The 17,503-nt window shown below is 40.3% G+C and overlaps 1 protein-coding gene across 1 annotated transcript in view; it reads left to right on the top strand.

Moving 5' to 3' along the window:
- The window catches only part of LOC134630377 (Golgi apparatus protein 1-like), a 40,591-nt gene that overhangs the window by 6,422 nt on the left and 16,666 nt on the right, over positions 1 to 17,503 (top strand). Inside the window, exons 2-7 of the mRNA XM_063477598.1 lie at positions 8,922 to 8,951; positions 9,329 to 9,415; positions 11,884 to 12,099; positions 14,588 to 14,791; positions 16,687 to 16,758; positions 16,987 to 17,173. Of these exons, the coding sequence (XP_063333668.1) occupies positions 8,922 to 8,951; positions 9,329 to 9,415; positions 11,884 to 12,099; positions 14,588 to 14,791; positions 16,687 to 16,758; positions 16,987 to 17,173 (796 nt within the window). The remainder of the gene's footprint in view (positions 1 to 8,921; positions 8,952 to 9,328; positions 9,416 to 11,883; positions 12,100 to 14,587; positions 14,792 to 16,686; positions 16,759 to 16,986; positions 17,174 to 17,503) is intronic.

Below are 17,503 nucleotides of genomic sequence, written 5' to 3'. Positions count from 1 at the left end.
GTGCATCTGGACCAGCTGATTGGTTCTTCACTTCTTCTGTTTTGGAGTGGGTGGGGGTTGTTTGTGTCAAATTAATGCTCAGGACTCCATGTGTGGGCTAAGACAGTTTATGGAGGTTTACTTGTGTAGAAAATGTTATTTTTAGGCCTACATTTCCCCACTGTTGCTGTACAAGATGTTTGATTCACTGTAAAATATGAAGCTTGTTGGGCCTTACATGTGTACTACTGCAGTATTTTTGCAGTTTAACAGGGAAAATGCGAAAATCTTTAAGTGATTGACCTAAGTTTCAGAGATTAAAAAAGTAAGCATAAAGACATAAAATACTGCAGGCTTTGGGGCATTAACACAGTACTATCATGAAAAATCAGTGAGTGCTACCTGTCCCCCTTGGAATCAGAAGCAAAATGCAAAATTTTACCTTCACAGTATTTGGTGCCTTTTATTTGTTTCTATCATGTTTGAACATTCATAGCTTCATAAGGACAGGAGGTATCTACATGAGATTTTCAGGGCTGAAAAACAAATTTAATATCTTTAAAAACTGCAAACAAATCAGTTTTGGTTCAGCACAGTTTGTGCTGTAAATATGAGGGCATACCAAGGGTCCACCCTCTTTGGTCAGCTGGGATATTGTGATAGACTTTGGGTTTCCCAGTCATTTCTTGCAGGGATATTTTTGTCCCGTTCTCACTCCGCTGAGCGGACAAAGCAAATGACAGGAGGGGAAGTCGGCCTCCCGAACCCTCAGTGAGTCTCAGTTCTGCTGTTTTCACGCTATGAGATGAACGCAGTCAGAACGGGCTTTTTTGGGGGCGGTGACAGTGGTGGAGGGGGGTTCTGATATCTTGCCTCTCTACGCCCACTGTGCATGCCCTGTAGCCTGCCCACATCATGTGTATAAGGCCCAGCTGGCACTCTGCAGGTGTGAGAGTGAGATTGAGAGCTGCTTTTAGACTCGGTGCATTTTTGTGTCTCCGTCCTGCCCACTGTCAGGGCTGCTGCTGGTGGTTGTGGTTTTGTGTACGTGGTGCAGAGGGAGTCCAGAGGGCGGAGGCCCCAGAGAGCGAAGGCTCTGCTCCGGCCTGTCCGCTGAGTCTCGTCTTGTTCCTCCGCCCAGCTCCATAATTACTAATTAGCACATTAAGGCTGCAGGAACTGTGTTTACAACTGGATTGCTGTGTTTGATGAGTTGGCAAAGATCAGAAGCTCCACAGAATCCAATCAGTGCATTTTTGAATTTATTAATTGAAAAAAAAAAATTATTGTCAGGATTAGATTTTATTAGCAGTGATGCAAACACTGTACTACAGAGCTGTCCACTTTCCTATCCTCACATCAGAGAGCAGTTTTTGTTTCTTTCCATAAAATCTAATTTATAGAACTGTTACAATATTTCCCCCTTTAATAATCTTTGAATCATTCATCTTCCATACTGACATATCATTTAAACAACGGTAAAACACTTGCGTCTTTAACCCGCAACACAAGTAAATAAAGCAAATAAAGCAGTGATACCTCAGCATTTCTGAAACTGAATTACCGCCTCTGTGCAGCTACTTTAATCTGATCTTTGATTATCCTAAACAAAGCGTGCAGGTTTTACTTTGTGTGAACACTACGTTATAAATACTGAGAAGGTACTCAACTGGCAGATACAACAACGTCGTCAGCTTGACATCAAAGTTAGAGCCAGTTCTCCTCCATATTAAAGCTAGTTGGTGTTTCGGGCATCTGACTCGGGTATCTCCCGGGTGTGTTTCTGGCATATTCTACTGAGAGGAGGCTCCAGGGTGGATCCAGGACATGCTGGTGAGATTACATCTCTTGCCTGGTTTGGGAACACCTTGTCCTCCACCTAGAATAGCTGGAGATAAATGGCTGAGGTAGCTGTGGGTGTGTCTGCATGGACCTGGATATGCAGCCGAAAATGCAATGTCGATTTAATATCAATAAGTAGAAAAATGCTGAAAATTGGCCCCTATAATTGGCCTAACAGTACCACTAGCTTTATCTGATTTAGATATCCATTTACTTCCAGGGTTTTATAATGCAACACAAATAAAAAGCAGACTAATGGAATAAAGTTCACCGATGTTCTTGGAGCTGGTCTGTAATTGGACCTGTCGGAGTGGCAAATAAAGCAGTGATACCTCAGCATCTCTGAAACTGAATTACTGCCTCTGTGCGGCGACTTTAATCTGATCTTTGATTTTCCCAAACAAAGCGGGCAGGTTTTACTTTGTGTGGATATTTTGTTCCTCAGCCAAGAAGAAGGAAAAAGGTTGCTAAGAAACATCATCTGGTGTTTCTGCGACGCTCCTTTCAGGTTCAGCATTGACATTTGTCTGAAATGATATTTCCTACTGTTGTGTTCACACCAACAGTGATAATATCTTTATGAACGCACGCATGCATGTAATGTGTAGGCAGCGAGCACTCTGCTTGTTATCAGAAGCTTTGCGGTTTCCTACTGTTGTCTGCATTAGGATGTCATATAGGGCTGCCACGATTAGTCGACTAGTCACGATTACGTCGACTATCAAAATCGTCGACGACTGATTTAATAGTCGACGCGTCGTTTGAAGCTTTGTAAGATCCCAAAAGACGCAGGAATAAGTAGTAGGATTTAAGAGTGTAATTACGGACTGAAACAGAAGATGGCAGCACTGCATGTACAAGGATGCCAGCTGCTGTTAAACCCCGAAGAAGAAGAAGTAGCTCTGTCCCAGAATTCATAGCGCAGCCCAGCTCAGTTGTCAACAATGGCGGCAGCTAGTTAGTTTTAATATTACTCTTATTATTCTTTCTGGGTCACAAAATAAACGTTTAACATATTTTCAGGCGAGAATGTAACTGTGTAAACCTCAAATATCTGCTCAGTTTATCAAGACACCACATATTTTCAAAAGCGCTCCGAAGTTTTCGGAGACGTCTGTTACCCACTAGCTCGATAGCTAGCCGGGGGCAAGGCTCACTAGAGCCGCTGAGAACACCGGACTCCCAGCAAATCGTTTTCAAACCCACCGCCGTCTTTCGCTACTCAGGTTAAACATGCATAAGTCACTTAGATAACTTAAAAATGTTATTGTTTGGCTTTTTTTTAGTATTTTATTTGTTCCTGAGTAAATCGGTTTGGCTGAGATTAAAGTTATAGTTTTTACACAGCTGAATAAACGTCAAGCAGACAACTGGTTATCAGAAGTGTGAGATGCTCGAGAATATACTCCGGTGTCCCGTTATATTTTAGATAGCAAGGAGTTTATTAAACTTCACCGAAACAATCTGCAAATTTCATTAAAATTTAATAAACTATCATCTTGTCTTTATTTTTAGTTAGCACATACTTTAAACACTTAAAGCTGTAAGCTAATGATAGTTATATAAGAGCAGATGCATGCTGGTGCAATAAGCTGTACGTTTTACGTCCAATGGATGCATGATCTGATTAGTCGACTAATCGCAAAAATAATCGGTGACTAGTCGACTATCAAAATAATCGTTTGTGGCAGCCCTAATGTCATATTTAAGTAGACGTGATGAATGCTGGTGTTTATGAGGGAGCACTCCTCTGCAAATGTTTTCACTGCCATGTGCTTTATGACAAATATAATGGAGCGACGGGGCTGCGCAGTTTATTTAAAATCAAAATTAAAAAAAAGGATGACTTTTTTTTTTGCATTCGTGCTCTTGTTTCGTCGATTACTTTTGGATTTCCTTTACAGCTGTATGGTTTTGCTGCCCCCCGCCCCCCTCCCATCAGCTATGGTGGGTTTATTTCAGCTCAAGACAACATGACAGGAAGAGAGAACGATATGTGTTTAGTGTAAGCAGCTAATGTGGCCAACAATAACATCTGTTGGCTTCTCTCCTACTTTCTGTGGTCACATGAACGACATTTTAATGCAACCAGATTCACAATAAAGCCATTCTCACTTACATACTTTGTGTATTTCTTATCCAACAACAGTGCTTAGCATGAAATAATGGCAATCACCTCCTGTCAACACTAGAATGACTATTTGGATAAAAAGTTTGAAGTCATATGAGGCTAAAGTTTCCTGTTCTTTAAGCAGTGTTTATGAATACTTCTCCAGGCTTCTTAAAGGACATCCAAAGCTCTTTTTATTTTGGATGTTGGCTGTCTTTTGTTCTGTTCTCTGTTAAAATGATCCCACACAGTGCTTTAATATTGTTGAGGTCCAGGCTCTGGGGAGGCCAATCCATGACTGCTACTGTTCCACGTTGCGATTTTATCCAGGTATACTCCATTGACAGTGTGTTTGGGATCATTGTGATGTTTAAAAATGTAGCTGTGACCAATCGCAAGCGTTCCTGGTGGTATTGCTTAGTGTCTCCATTGTGTTTTATAGATAGCTGTAAACCAGGGGTGGCCAACTCCAGGCCTCGAGGGCCGGTGTCCTGCAGGTTTTAGATGTGTCCTTGATCCAACCAGCTGATTTAAATGGCTAAATGACCTCCTCAACATGTCTTGAATTTCTCCAGAGGCCTGTTAATAAACTAATCATTTGATTCAGGTGTGTTGACCCAAGGTGAGATCTAAATGAGGCCTAGAGTTGCCCACCACTGCTGTATATATTACTATTATACTCCTGATACATTTAACTAAAAATGTCATGTTTGGATTAATCGTTCCATCAGACCTGCTACGACTGATCTTCAGTCCAGTTCTTGTGTAATCTGACGTGATGTCCACCTTTCCACTCAGACCTGTAGCTATTGGCTGTCGCTCTGGTGGTAGAGCAGGTCACCTACTATGTGGAAGGTTGGTGGTTTGATCCCAGTCTGTTCCAGTCTGCATGCAAAGTATCCTTGGGCAAGATACTAACCCCATGTTGCTCTCCAATGCATCTATTAGAGTATGAATGTGTGTGAATGTTAGATAGGAAGCACTTGGAAACAGCTTAGAAGAAAGTGCTTGTGCGAACTGGTGTGAATGGGTGAATGTACAAGTTGTGTAAAGCGCTTTGAGTGCTCAGAGTAGAAAAGTTCTATATAAGAACCAGTTCATTTACTAGTTACCGTTTGTGATCAGCCTTCAGTGAACAGTGAATCTTCACAAAATGAATTGAAACCAATAAAAAGGGTTTTATTGTCGTTTATGTGTAGACATAAGACTGGTTCATCCCTTGAGTTAGGCGCCTTTTTAATGCTTAAATGATACAAAGGCCTAAGTTAAGCGACTTAACAAACAAACCAAAAAAAGGCATTTCTCTGAAAATGGCGAGGTACTAGGACTGAATGGAAAAGCAGAAAAATGTCCAACTTTGACAGAATTTCAGAAGTCTTGGAGAACCATCTCTTAAGACCAGCTTATTAAAAAGTGGCTCAAGACTTTAGAACATTATAAAACTGTGTTTTGAATCATTATTCTAGAAACTTTTAAGGGGACAGTTCACCAAATGCCAGATGTTAAAAATCTTCCCTGGTGACAGAAAAGGACGACTCTGAAACTTTTTTCCTTTTCTTCTTAATGAGAGCGATGATGATTTTCATTTTGGTCAATATTTACAGTTTTACTGGTGATGAGGTTTCACGGTGACACTCCCGAGGTCTACGTAAATGCAAAAGAACCAAGTTTTGTGTAAATACTGTGGTGTTATTCTGGCTTTTGGAATATAATTTAGAAAACTAATTCTTCAACAGTTACGGCTGAAGCATGACAAAGAAAATTTTAATAGGTGCAATTTCCTGTTTTTTTTTTAATTTTTTTTAATTTTATTTTATTTTTTTTTTAAAAGCTCTGTGTTGCTCCTCACTGTGTGATGTGTGATCACTGGTGTCAGTGTTTTCTGTGTGAAATTGGAGGTAGTGGTAACGCACACATCAGTCACACTCCTGGCCCAAATACTCTCTGACTGCCTGTTTGGTCTAGACAAAAAAAAGAATGCACATCCTCTGCAGATAGCCTGTTTAAAAATGTGAGAGAAGAAGCTAAAGCTTTAAAGTGGTTGTTTGCACTGGTTAATCTTTAACTGGCCAATAAAAATCCACCACACACAGCTTACAGGATGCAGTTCCTTGTTTGCTCAGGCTGACTGTTTCGATCTGTTTGCTTTCTTCTTGGTTGGCTCATGTCCACTGAAGGGTTTCGTTTGTAACACTTTCTCCTGCTGCGCTTTCTTCACGCACAGCCTGCTTTTGCTGATTCTTGTTTTCTCTATGCAAATGTGTTGAGTTTTAGTTAAACATTAATTTTTTCTTGTTTCCAGTAAACAGACTACTTTCCTCCCCCCTGTTGTCTATATTTTAAGCTAAATAACTGAGAAGGTGTCAGAAATGGCCATGTCCCCCCTCCGGATTCTCCTTTTCTCTCACATGATGTCATTTTTCTCCATTCTTTTCCGCTCACCCGTTTCCAATTATAGCTCAGGCTCACACCAGCTTCCCCAAGACAAAAGGAGGAGAGCTGATTAAGTTTAATTTAGCTGCAGCTGTTAAATGGGAAGGCAGCTTTAGCAGATTGCTCACATTTGGCGAGTGGAGCCTTAAAGCTGGCAAACAAAAAAGCTCAACATCTCAAATATGTGAATGGGTGTGTCTGAGGAGTGAGAGGGTTTATTTACTCTGGTGTTAGATCACAGTTGTAATGCGTTTCCAGCGAGTCTGCAAACTCAGAGATGGATTCATGGAACAATCGGGATTCAGGTCAGCTGCATGTGAACAGTTTGGCTTTTTGAAGCGATCAGATCCAGAGATAAAGCTGCACAGATGTCCACATGACTCACATTTTGTTCTGCAACAGTGTGATGGGATGCTTAGCTGTTCAGTCCACCTTTGGACTGAGCGCGTGCAAATGAGGGGGTTTTTCCTGTAGGCTATAAATGGAGGGGGAAAAGTGGAAAAACAAAAGTCCAGCAGTGTTTGATGTGGCGTCAGGCTGTCCAACTCTCTCCAGGTTTCTCCACCCAGCTTTGTACTGCTGTATGTTGACACACACACACACACACACTCAACTTTCCAACAAAGCACTGATGGTCAGGAAGTGGGAGAAATATTGAAGTCTTAAGGGCTCCAAAAAAAGAAGGCAGCTGGACTGCTTCAGGGCGACTTCACAAGACTGCCACGACCTGGATGACTGGGCAGCTACAAAGACGAGAAATATTAAACCAAACTATTTTCTTTCCTTTCTAGTTTGGCAGCATTCATAACATATAGATAAATTAAACTCAGCTGCTTGTAAAGCTAATTTCTTGCGTGTGCTTTCACTATTATGATCTGACAGCAAGAACTGTAAGCTCTTACATCGTTCTCTTGTGTCCAAAACAAAAAGATCTTTATGGATATAGATTTAAAGAAAATCATGTACTCTCTGGGCAATATTTACTTTAATTTTGTATATATTCATTTTGTTTTCTTTTTTCCTTTAAAAACTTTAGTGCTGTAAAAATGAGAACAGTAGCACTTTGAGACTTTGATCTTGGTAATACTTTATTTAAAGATGGAGCACATTTTGGGTTTAACATGAAACAAAGGCAGATATGAAATGTAAAAGTGAGATCAGAGATCAGATGTGACATATTTGGATGCAAACTGTAATGTGATATTTGGATTTGTCATATACCACAGTCATTTCCTAAATGCTAACAATACAAACAAAGGCAGTTTAACTTGAACCCTTTATGTGAACCGCACATCTCGGCAGAGGGGATTTTTCTGCCTGTGTTCAGACTGCAGTACGTTGTGAATGGTTTGCGTTACTGTGATACGCCGAGTATCCCCGAAAAGCTCGTTTTCACTTCCTTCTGAAACCAGTTTAATTTTGTCTCTACCAGAGAGGGTAACAGAGGTACAGTCGTTTAAAAAGGGTTTGTAAAATGGGCCTGCTGATGGGTTCAAAAAAAGGAAAAAAAAGGGTTAAGCATAGTTTTAAAGATAAGACATTTTATGAAAGTTTGACCTTGAAGAAGAGGTCAGACGTCCAAAGTAATGTGGTATTTAGGATCGCCACATATCATTCCCTATATCCCCAATCTGATTTACCAAAAAAATAAAAAGCAGAAAAGTGGCATGTGTGGGCTTCTTTAAAACGTGTATTTTAAGGGCAAACACTGTGTGATAAATGGCTAACAGCATGGCTGACAAGGCAGTAACCAGCGTGGTTTCACAGTCATTTTCCTCCTGACGAGACGAGCATTAACCCTGCGCTGGCGATAATGCTCATCTCAGCCGTCCGAAATGAGCCTCCAGAAAGCAGCGGGTGATGTCACCGTAGCCTCATCCATCTTTCCCCTCTCTGGGGACTGAACTCTGTGATGTGAGAGAGAGAGAGGGAGATCGCTCTCACTTAGCTTTGTTTTAATTGGTGTCAGTTTGTAGATGCTGCTTGTTTTTCTCATCCTGCTGTTCTGCGTCAGTCTGGTTCCCATTTACAAACGGAGTCATCCCAGTGCTTTTTAAAACTCAACCGTACTATCGTGTACCGTCTCCCCCTCCCCCTCTTCACACTGCACTGTTTGTGTGAAGAGCATTGTCACACCAGTGTGTAAAATACGTTGTAAAAAGAGCACACAAACACACTGGCAGTTTATTCCTAGCTGACTGTGGCTACCATGTGGTAAATGGTCAGAAAGTCTTTGGTCATCTGCAGAGCTGTTATTTCACAGACCCACACAGTGAGTTTTCCTCTGGTCGAGGGCGGGGGCAGGAAGTCGGGGGAGGGGTCACCTTGGGTCAAAGCAGAGCTGCAGGAAAATGCCTCGGTGACCGCACTGAAGCAAGAAGCTGAATGCCTGAACGCACCATCCCACAACACACAAGATTGCAGTGGATTATGGGATGTTATAGATTGCAAAATTTAAGTAATTAGGTGTCCTCTCTGTTTAGTCTCAAATATTCAGACCCTATAATTAAACTTTCTGAAGAAGCTAAACTTTTTTTTTTTTCTCTTCCTCTTTCAGGACTCTGAAATCGCTACAGATTGCAACCATGTAAGTGTGTGAGGTTTTTTTTTTTCTTCTCTCTCTCTACCCTCACACTCCACCTCCCAGCATGCACTATGATGTCTTATAATTTTATGATGCAATGATTTTCCACTAAAAGTATGCACGAGTTTTGTAATGATTCGTATAAACAACCGATAGCCAACATCGGTACTACTGCTTTTTTTCCCCCAGCCATCCAGAAGTTTGACCAAACGTTTGTCACATTAAATAACAGAAAGACTTTATATTATAAAATGATTGACATGTTAAAATGTTTTTTTTTTTTTGTTTTTTTTATTTGGCCTGTTTTTCTTTTTTGGGTTTTTTTCTCCACACTGTCCTTATTGGTGTAATTGTCATACCTCATATCTTCTCTCCCCCAGCTGCTGTGGAACTATAAGCTGAACCTGACCACAGACCCAAAGTTTGAGTCTGTAGCGGTGGAGGTCTGCAAGACTACCATCTCTGAGGTCAGTTGCTAAAAACAAATCTCTGCAGCTCAACTCGATGATCTTCATTCAAGCCTCCAAACGGTTAAAAGAACATCAGATAAACTGGCAAATTTAAAAGTTTTAAGACAGCTGTGATTTTGGAGTAGAGTTTAAAATCAGGAACTAGAGCTGTCAGCACAATGTTAAGAAACTGCAGCCAGTTTTTATGTCCAAAATATCGAAGAGATGTCAGCGGAATCGGGGCCGGGGCTGGTCGGTACTTATGTGTAATACTACAAGGTGGTGGAGTTAGTCAGTGTAACCTTTAATTGACCAGTTAAGTCATTAACCCTTTAAAACCGGTTGGAGCGGGCACGCTCCGTTTTGCGTAACTATTTTTAAATCCCTGTAGAACTGGAACCACATAAGCTAGCGCAATGATTTTTTTTGCATATGAAACCGGAGGAGTTGTACTTACATCTTATGCCATTAGCTTGTCCTAGGTCACGGTTTCCTTCCACATATAGCTTTGCGAAAATTGCATAAAAACCACTTGCAGCAACAAAAATATAATATTCCAGAAACACGCTTTGCCGATCCGATCAGCTGTTCAAAACACTTCCTACATTGGATAGACGTCAGCGCGAACTATCGCATGTCCGCCATTACTTGCCGGAAACCGGAAGTGACGTCATTTTCGCGGAAAATGTAGTTTTAAACATTCGGGGCATTATAAGAGAAAAAACACCTATACTGGTGTTTTTAAAAGTTATGTTTGACTTCATGCTTTTCTGAATAGTTTCTGGGATGTTTAGAACTCAAATTGCACTGCTAGAAATAGTTTATTTTGATGCACATGCTGTTTTTTTTGTAAATTTGGATTATAATATTTATTTTTGTTTTTCCTGCAGTATATAAAAATTGGTGTATCTCAAAAATAAAACTGTGAAGACCATCAAAATAAATTTCCTGTTGTTGGAAACTATTTTGCAACTTTTTTGTATTTACAGTTTTGAGGGATAAACCTCTTAAATTTCTCTAACTAGAAATATATGTAAAAAAACCCCAAAAACGAATTTCAAATTTTTTTGTACTTTATTGCACTTTTTTGCAATTTATCTAGTTTCTATGGACTTAATGCATACATATTATTAAAATTTGGGCTATACCGGTTGTATTGATGTATAGCAACTTGAAATGCTCCCACAAATGGCACTACAGCATGTAAAAATATAAAGATAAGCTCTGGTAGACTTGGTTCTATGGTAGGTCTTAAAGGGTTAAAGCCGCTTTTCCATTAGTACCTACTCGGATCAGCAGGTTTTCACTTACAATCGAGTAACATGTAATGTGAGTGGTTGTCATAGCAACGCTGCAGAGCGTCCTTTGACGTAATTAGTATGTGACGTGAACGCTATAACATAGGTGGACATTGACGATATCCCTGCTGCTCGGTCTGTGGCTTTCCGTCAGACTCGGGGAGCACCGGGTGTTGCCGGGTGTCAAAAATGGCAGTTTTGATTTTCCTGGCGTCACTCAATGAGTCCAGCCAATTGGTGGCACGCAGTCTGACAACATCACATTTGATACCTGTTTGAATTGCTTTGGAACCCTGGCCGAACAGGTACTATTTTAGTACGTGGTACCAGATACTACAACCCATTAGTACCTAGGTACTAATGGAAAACGGGCTTTAGATCAAATCGTTAGTAAGTCCACAAAAAGTAAGTGTAAATGAGTGACTGGTTTTAATTTCAAAGGAGCTGCTAAAAACGAACAGAAATGTAAAAGACTCTTCTGTTAGTCTTTTTTTTTTAGTTAACAGCTCACTGGTTTGGAACATTCATCCATCACAAATAAATAATAATAATAATAATGGCTCAAACGAAGGCAAATGTGTGAATCCACTTTTTTTTTTTTTTTTCCCCCTCCTTTCATTGTCTGCTTATGTTCAATGCTTTCATTACTATTGCAGTAGTTTTGTGTTTGTTGGTCTCTGTGCTTTGGGTCAAAATCATACATCATAAAATTTCAGCTGGTTCCTGATCTGGAAATGATGGGCATGTTGGAAAATATGAGTGGTTAATTGGATTTTATTTATTTAGTTTTAATTAATGGCTGCAGAGGGACAAACACATTTTTCTGCCATTGAAAAGTTGTTACACAGCACTGACAAAAATGTAAATCTTTAGCATGAATTACAGTAAAAGGTCCAAATCTAAAAACGATTGGAGTGCAGTACCAGGTAGCACGAAGAAAAGTGCACAGAAACAAATAGAGAGCTTTTAAAAATGTATTTATTTTTTTCAATGAAAATCACGATTTCTAGATATTTGTAGGAAAAAGGACATTGGTGCATTCAAGTCTAAAAATAAAGCTAAAGCTGAGTTAATCAGAAGTGTTCAGACCTTGGTGTTCTGGACAGGTGACATGAGGTGCTTTTAAAGGCATGGCAGGTTTATGTTTCAGCTCTCACCGAAGTGTCGCCTTCGCTTTTCTCCACTCAGATTAAAGAATGTGCCGCGGAGGAGCTGGGGAAAGGTTACCTGGTTTCCTGCCTTGTAGATCACCGTGGCAACATCACCGACTACCAGTGCAACCAGTACATCACCAAGATGACCACCATTGTTTTCAGCGACTACCGGCTGATCTGTGGCTTCATGGACAAGTGTCGCGATGACATCAACACCCTGAAATGTGGCAGCATCAGCACCGGAGAGAAGGTGAGGAGAAGGGATGTCGGACTTCAGAGAAAGAAGCTTGTTGTGTTTGACTAGTGCTGTTTGGTTATTGGTGGAGAGGCAGCTGATGTGCTTTGGAGCAGGTGGAGTAACATCTGTGTCGCTGACTCGTTGTTTTTGGCTCTTATTTACACTCATGTTGTTAGATGTATAAATAATGGGTTTATATTCAGAACATTTGCTTGATTAGATAATTCTCTACTTTATTTTTCTTCTATTTTTTTAGGAGATGGAGATGAGATTGTAGTCACTAATGTTCTGCACATTGTTGTATTGCCCGTTAACTTGAGTTAATACCTGCAAACCAATGATCTGCCATATTTGGGTTTTTTTTGTTTTGTTTTTTGTTTTGTTTTTTTTTAGAAAAATCATGTATTTAATTTATATGAGCTGTTAAAAATGAATCTTATTAGTTTTTAATGTTTATTTCAACTTGTTTTTTCAGTTTGTATCCAACAGGTGCTTGGTTAGAATACTAATGTGAACCTATATTGTGACAATTATTGAAAACATTCAATACAATACAAAAAAGTGATCATAATGACGCGAGCTCTGGTCGCAGGTTCATATAAATCGAAGCCCTAACTGTTATAAATTTGGCTGAATTAGACAAGAACTTGCAGAAGAAATTATAGCTGCTTGTCAGGAATCTTATGTTGATGTGTCCAAAAAAATGGACTGCACCAAATGGACTGCTGCACACACCACAGCTGAAATAGTTTGTGCCGAATGAGCGCTCCCAGATGCCTCAGGATGTGTTTCTGATGCTGGAGGGTGAATTTGTGGTGCACGACTTGATGAATGTTGGGTAATGTTGGCTCTCCTGCTGGCTTAAATGGAAATCACACAGTTGTAGCAGACTTACAGCAGAGATTTAAAAATGGCGGCCTCTCTGGAGGTGTGTCGACGTGTCAGAGAAGATGAGGTGAGATCTAACTACGCTGTAGCTGTACATTGAAGATTGTTTATAGTGCTGCTCATATTCTTACTGACCTGCTGGATTTTGGTCGGAGAGCAGATAAAACTCAAAGTGGACTGAGCTCAAATGAGAAAAGAGGAGTTTGTAGCAGCTTGCCAGCGAGCAGAGCGAATCGATCTTCCACTGAACGTGTTTCCCTGCCACAGAGCTCCATAAGCTCCTCAGACACACACTTATTACGGGATATCACGTTGGCACAATTAGAGCTCAGAGCAGATGATTTATCTGTCGGCGGGAGTGCAGTTGGTTTCATTATCAGAAATTTGTCACAGTGGCTCTGAGTGGAGATCGAACAGACCATGTTGGCGCTATATTTAACTTCTCGCACACTGAAACGACACGAGGCAGGATTGTTTATGAACTGATTCTCAAAATGAGAAAATGTGTTATTAATTCAGCTTTAACTTGATGTTAAACTTTAAAATCAAGCTTCAGCTCTTTACTTTAAAATGCTTGACGTTTTTGTAGGGCTGTGAAATTAATCAGAACTTAATTTTAGTCGAAATTTGTCTTCTACCTGTTGTTAAAACTAGATGGTTGCGATAAAATGACTGTTTGCACTCTCCTGGATTCCTGAATATAAAAAGATAAAGCCCATCTGGACTCTTATTTAGTCCTTGATCTCACAGACTTAAAAGACAAAGGAGGAAGCAAAAACTGAGGAAAAGGAGCACACGTAGTAGCGAGTAAGCCCATTGTTTTATAGATGAGGTGTTTGTGTGGATTTGGACGGGAAAGCAAACCCTGAGCCTCCTGAGCATTTACAAAGAACAAACGTTTTTCCAAGAGCAGAAGCACAAAAAGTTGCTGAAATTGTTTGTAATTAATTAATTTTTTGCAGCTGACCTCTGTATTTGGTGATATCTCACTATATGAGGCGGCCTTACACAGATGTTTTGTCTCTTCACTGCACCACGAGGACGACCCGGCTTCTTGTAGATAGCTTGTTGATATCATTTCTTGGCTTATCTGTAGAGCTGACAAAGGAGATGAGGTTCGTGTGTGTCATTGAGAACTGCATGACCCAGTGTGCATGTTCTCTTTGACACATTACATAATAGATGGAATAAATAAAAATAAACTGGTGCTGTTCAATTCAGTTTACACCAACTCCAATCAACTTTGAATAAGTATAAAGGAGACGTTTCAAATGCTCTAACTTGTTTTGACCACCCACTTTTCCCACAGACTGATATGAGCCTTTACCCACAATGCATTTCTTTTAAGTTTTCTCTGGTAAATGATGAGAAAACAGGTCAAAGATCCATCGAATGCTTGTTTCTGTTCCTCACAGGCAGGAAACTGCTGCACTTGTAATAATTCATGATATTGGGGCACAAAGCTGGAAAAAGTGTAGATATCTGCTGTACTAATGAAGTAATCCAAATTAAAATAATGTTAAAATAGCTGCTGTCTGGAAACGAATCCTTGTCGTACCGGAGCTGAGCCACACTGGCAGTTGTAACTGTGGTACCTTTGCCCTCCTCACAGGACGTCCACTCTCAGGGCGAGGTGATCGCCTGTTTGGAAAAAGGTTTGGTTCGTGAAGCCGAGGACCAGACGGGGGCGCGCGTCATCAACGACGAATGTAAAAAGGCCATCATGAGAGTCGCTGAGCTCTCCTCCGACGACTTCCACCTGGACCGCTACCTCTACTTCTCCTGCAGAGATGACAGAGAACGCTTCTGTGAAAACGTAAGAATCCTTTATTCTAGAGCTCAGAGGATTCTTTTATTTAATTATTTTAAATTGATCAGTAATACTCTTAAATGTCACATTCTGGAAACACTTTCTAATGTTCTCTTCTCCCGATCTACCTTTTTTAAAATATTGTATATCCTATTTAAAAAACCTGCTAAATTTGTATTATTTGTAAGCTGAAGTACCATCTAACTGGGGTCTACTCAAATTAACATCCCTTTGTTTCAAGATGAGCTAAAATGTGTTTCTCTGAATGTGCAGATTAGTTGAGACTATATGACGTTAGCACGAGAGGTTAACGATCAGAAAAATCCAGATTTTTTTATTTTATTTACTTTGAAAGTTAGAAGACTAACCTTCACACTGTGAGGGAGAAATTACTTTGTGAACATTCAAATTAAAATGAACAGAAAGGAACACAGAACCTGACAGTATCAACTAGAGCAGAGCGATATGACCAAAAATATTTATCACGATATACATTTGAAAATTTGCGATAACGATGTAACTGACGATATAATTGACAATAGACAAAATACAACTCTACAACTTTGATGTTGTTTGGGTTTTTTTTTTTGTACTAATAATGTATTTTCACTTAAACAAGCAGCTGTTTTTTATGTGCATTAAAGTTGTATAAAAATTTAACAGTGCAAATGCAAATTCCTTGCTGACAGTTTAACCAAAAGGCATTTCCAGTGGAAATTGGCCGACATATCCTCAGCATAACCATGTATAATACCCACAAAACTTAAAAAGAGCTTATACACACACAATACGGTAATATTATGTTGAAGCACCGTACGTATCACTCCGCGAGGCTCCTGCCTACGATAGCCGTAATGCTCCGACAATCCATCAAGCGGTGCGACTTCGCAGCTTAGCAAAGTCGTACTAAAACATTTGACAGATTTTCGAGCGCCGTGTACCACATAAAATGGTTTCGAGGTCAGTAAACACAACCAGAATTCATACATAAGGCACACGGGATTATAAGGGGCACTGTCGATTTTCAGAAAAATCAAAGGATTGATTTTAAGTGTGCCGTATTATCCAAAAAACACGGTAATAACGACGGCCCGCTAGCACGCTCTACCAAAAATAGTGCTTTGTTGTGTATCTGACGGACGAAAGCTAAACCAGTTCCACACCACTGAAGTTGCAGCATTTTTACAAACCAATTCTGGTTCATCCGTTTCATTCAACGATCTGCTTTCGCCCTTCTCATTCTCTGCCATGCTTTAGCTGCCATGTGCGTATGGAAACAAAGGCACTGTGCATGCGCGTTTTACCCATATCGCGATATTTCATTTTCTTATCGTTGCCCAACATTATACCGGTATCACCGTAAACGGTATGATATGGCCCAGCCCTAGTATCAACTAACCAACTACATTATTAAATATTATAATGGAAGACATTATTCATTTGTTACTTGTTCAAAAAAAGTTATTCAGTGGATCCAAAGTGATAAACTATAAAGAAAGATTGCATTTTTCCCCACGTTGGTTTCTTTTCACTGACTCTAGAACTGAATTGAAAGTTCACGTTAAAGACGTCATAGTACTCATTATCTCAGACTGCAGGCTCGTTTGTGGTTCCTGGGACATTTAAAATTAGAATGTGAGGTAGAGCCTTCAGCTTTCAGGCCCCTGTGCTCCGAACCCAGCCCCCAGTTTGGATTCAGCAGACAGCTGCTCTACTTTTTAAGATTAAGCTTCAGTCTTTCTGTTTTTTGATAAAGCCTGTACTTAGTTAGTTGCCGCCTTCTGTGTCACGTGGGATAAAGAGAAGTTGTAGTTGTTACCTGACATTACTAAAGCACCTTAAAATGACTGAATTTGAAAAGTTGATGAACTTTTTACTTTTTTTTTTTTCCCATTTTTCAGACTCTGGCCGGGGAAGGAAGAGTTTACAAATGCCTCTTCAATCACAAGTTTGAGGATTCCATGTCTGACAGGGTGAGTGCCATTTACTGTTTCCAGATTTTATTTAGAGAGATTTTTTTTGCTCTACAAAATACTTAAAATGAACCTCCGGGTGAGGGGAAAAAAGTGTTATAGTGATGATGGTTACAGAACAATGAAGTGTACAAATTGTGATGGATACGGCCTTCTTGCAGACTAAAAATCAGACTCGATGAGCATTCAGTTGTGTAATAAGTGTCTGTGTTGGTTGTGTGTCATCAGTGCCGCGAGGCGCTGACCACCAGACAGAAGCTGATTGCTCAGGACTACAAGGTCAGCTACTCGCTGGCCAAAGCCTGCAAGTCGGACCTGAGGAAGTACCACTGCAACGTGGACACCAGCTTGCCCCGAGCGAGGGAAGCTCGCCTGTCCTACCTTCTGCTGTGTCTGGAGTCGGCCGTCCATCGAGGTGAGCAGACCTTTATCTGTCGCTCTCGGCTCCAGCAACTAATTAATGTCCTTTTTTGTTTGTGTGGCACTCAGAGGCCACTGAGAGCTAAATTACATGTCAACCACTGCTCTGTTTTCTCCACTACGAACTCGCTCCTGTTTATTTTGCTGAAGACTAGTCTAAGGCAGACAAAGTAAAACTGTCGAGTTTGTGTGAAGGTTAGCTTCATTTAACCTCACAAGTCAGTTTCCAGGTTGGTTCCTCGAGTTGTTTTTTGTGAAATGTGTTTGAATGTTTTGTGCTTAAACAAGATACCACAGCTTCAGTGTGTGTGTGTGTGTGTGTGTG

The sequence above is a fragment of the Pelmatolapia mariae genome, linkage group LG7, assembly GCF_036321145.2.
Source record: "Pelmatolapia mariae isolate MD_Pm_ZW linkage group LG7, Pm_UMD_F_2, whole genome shotgun sequence".
NCBI classification, from domain to species: domain Eukaryota; kingdom Metazoa; phylum Chordata; class Actinopteri; order Cichliformes; family Cichlidae; genus Pelmatolapia; species Pelmatolapia mariae.
Note: the sequence above shows the minus strand (reverse complement) of the source record. Positions and strands in the feature narration are given on the sequence as shown.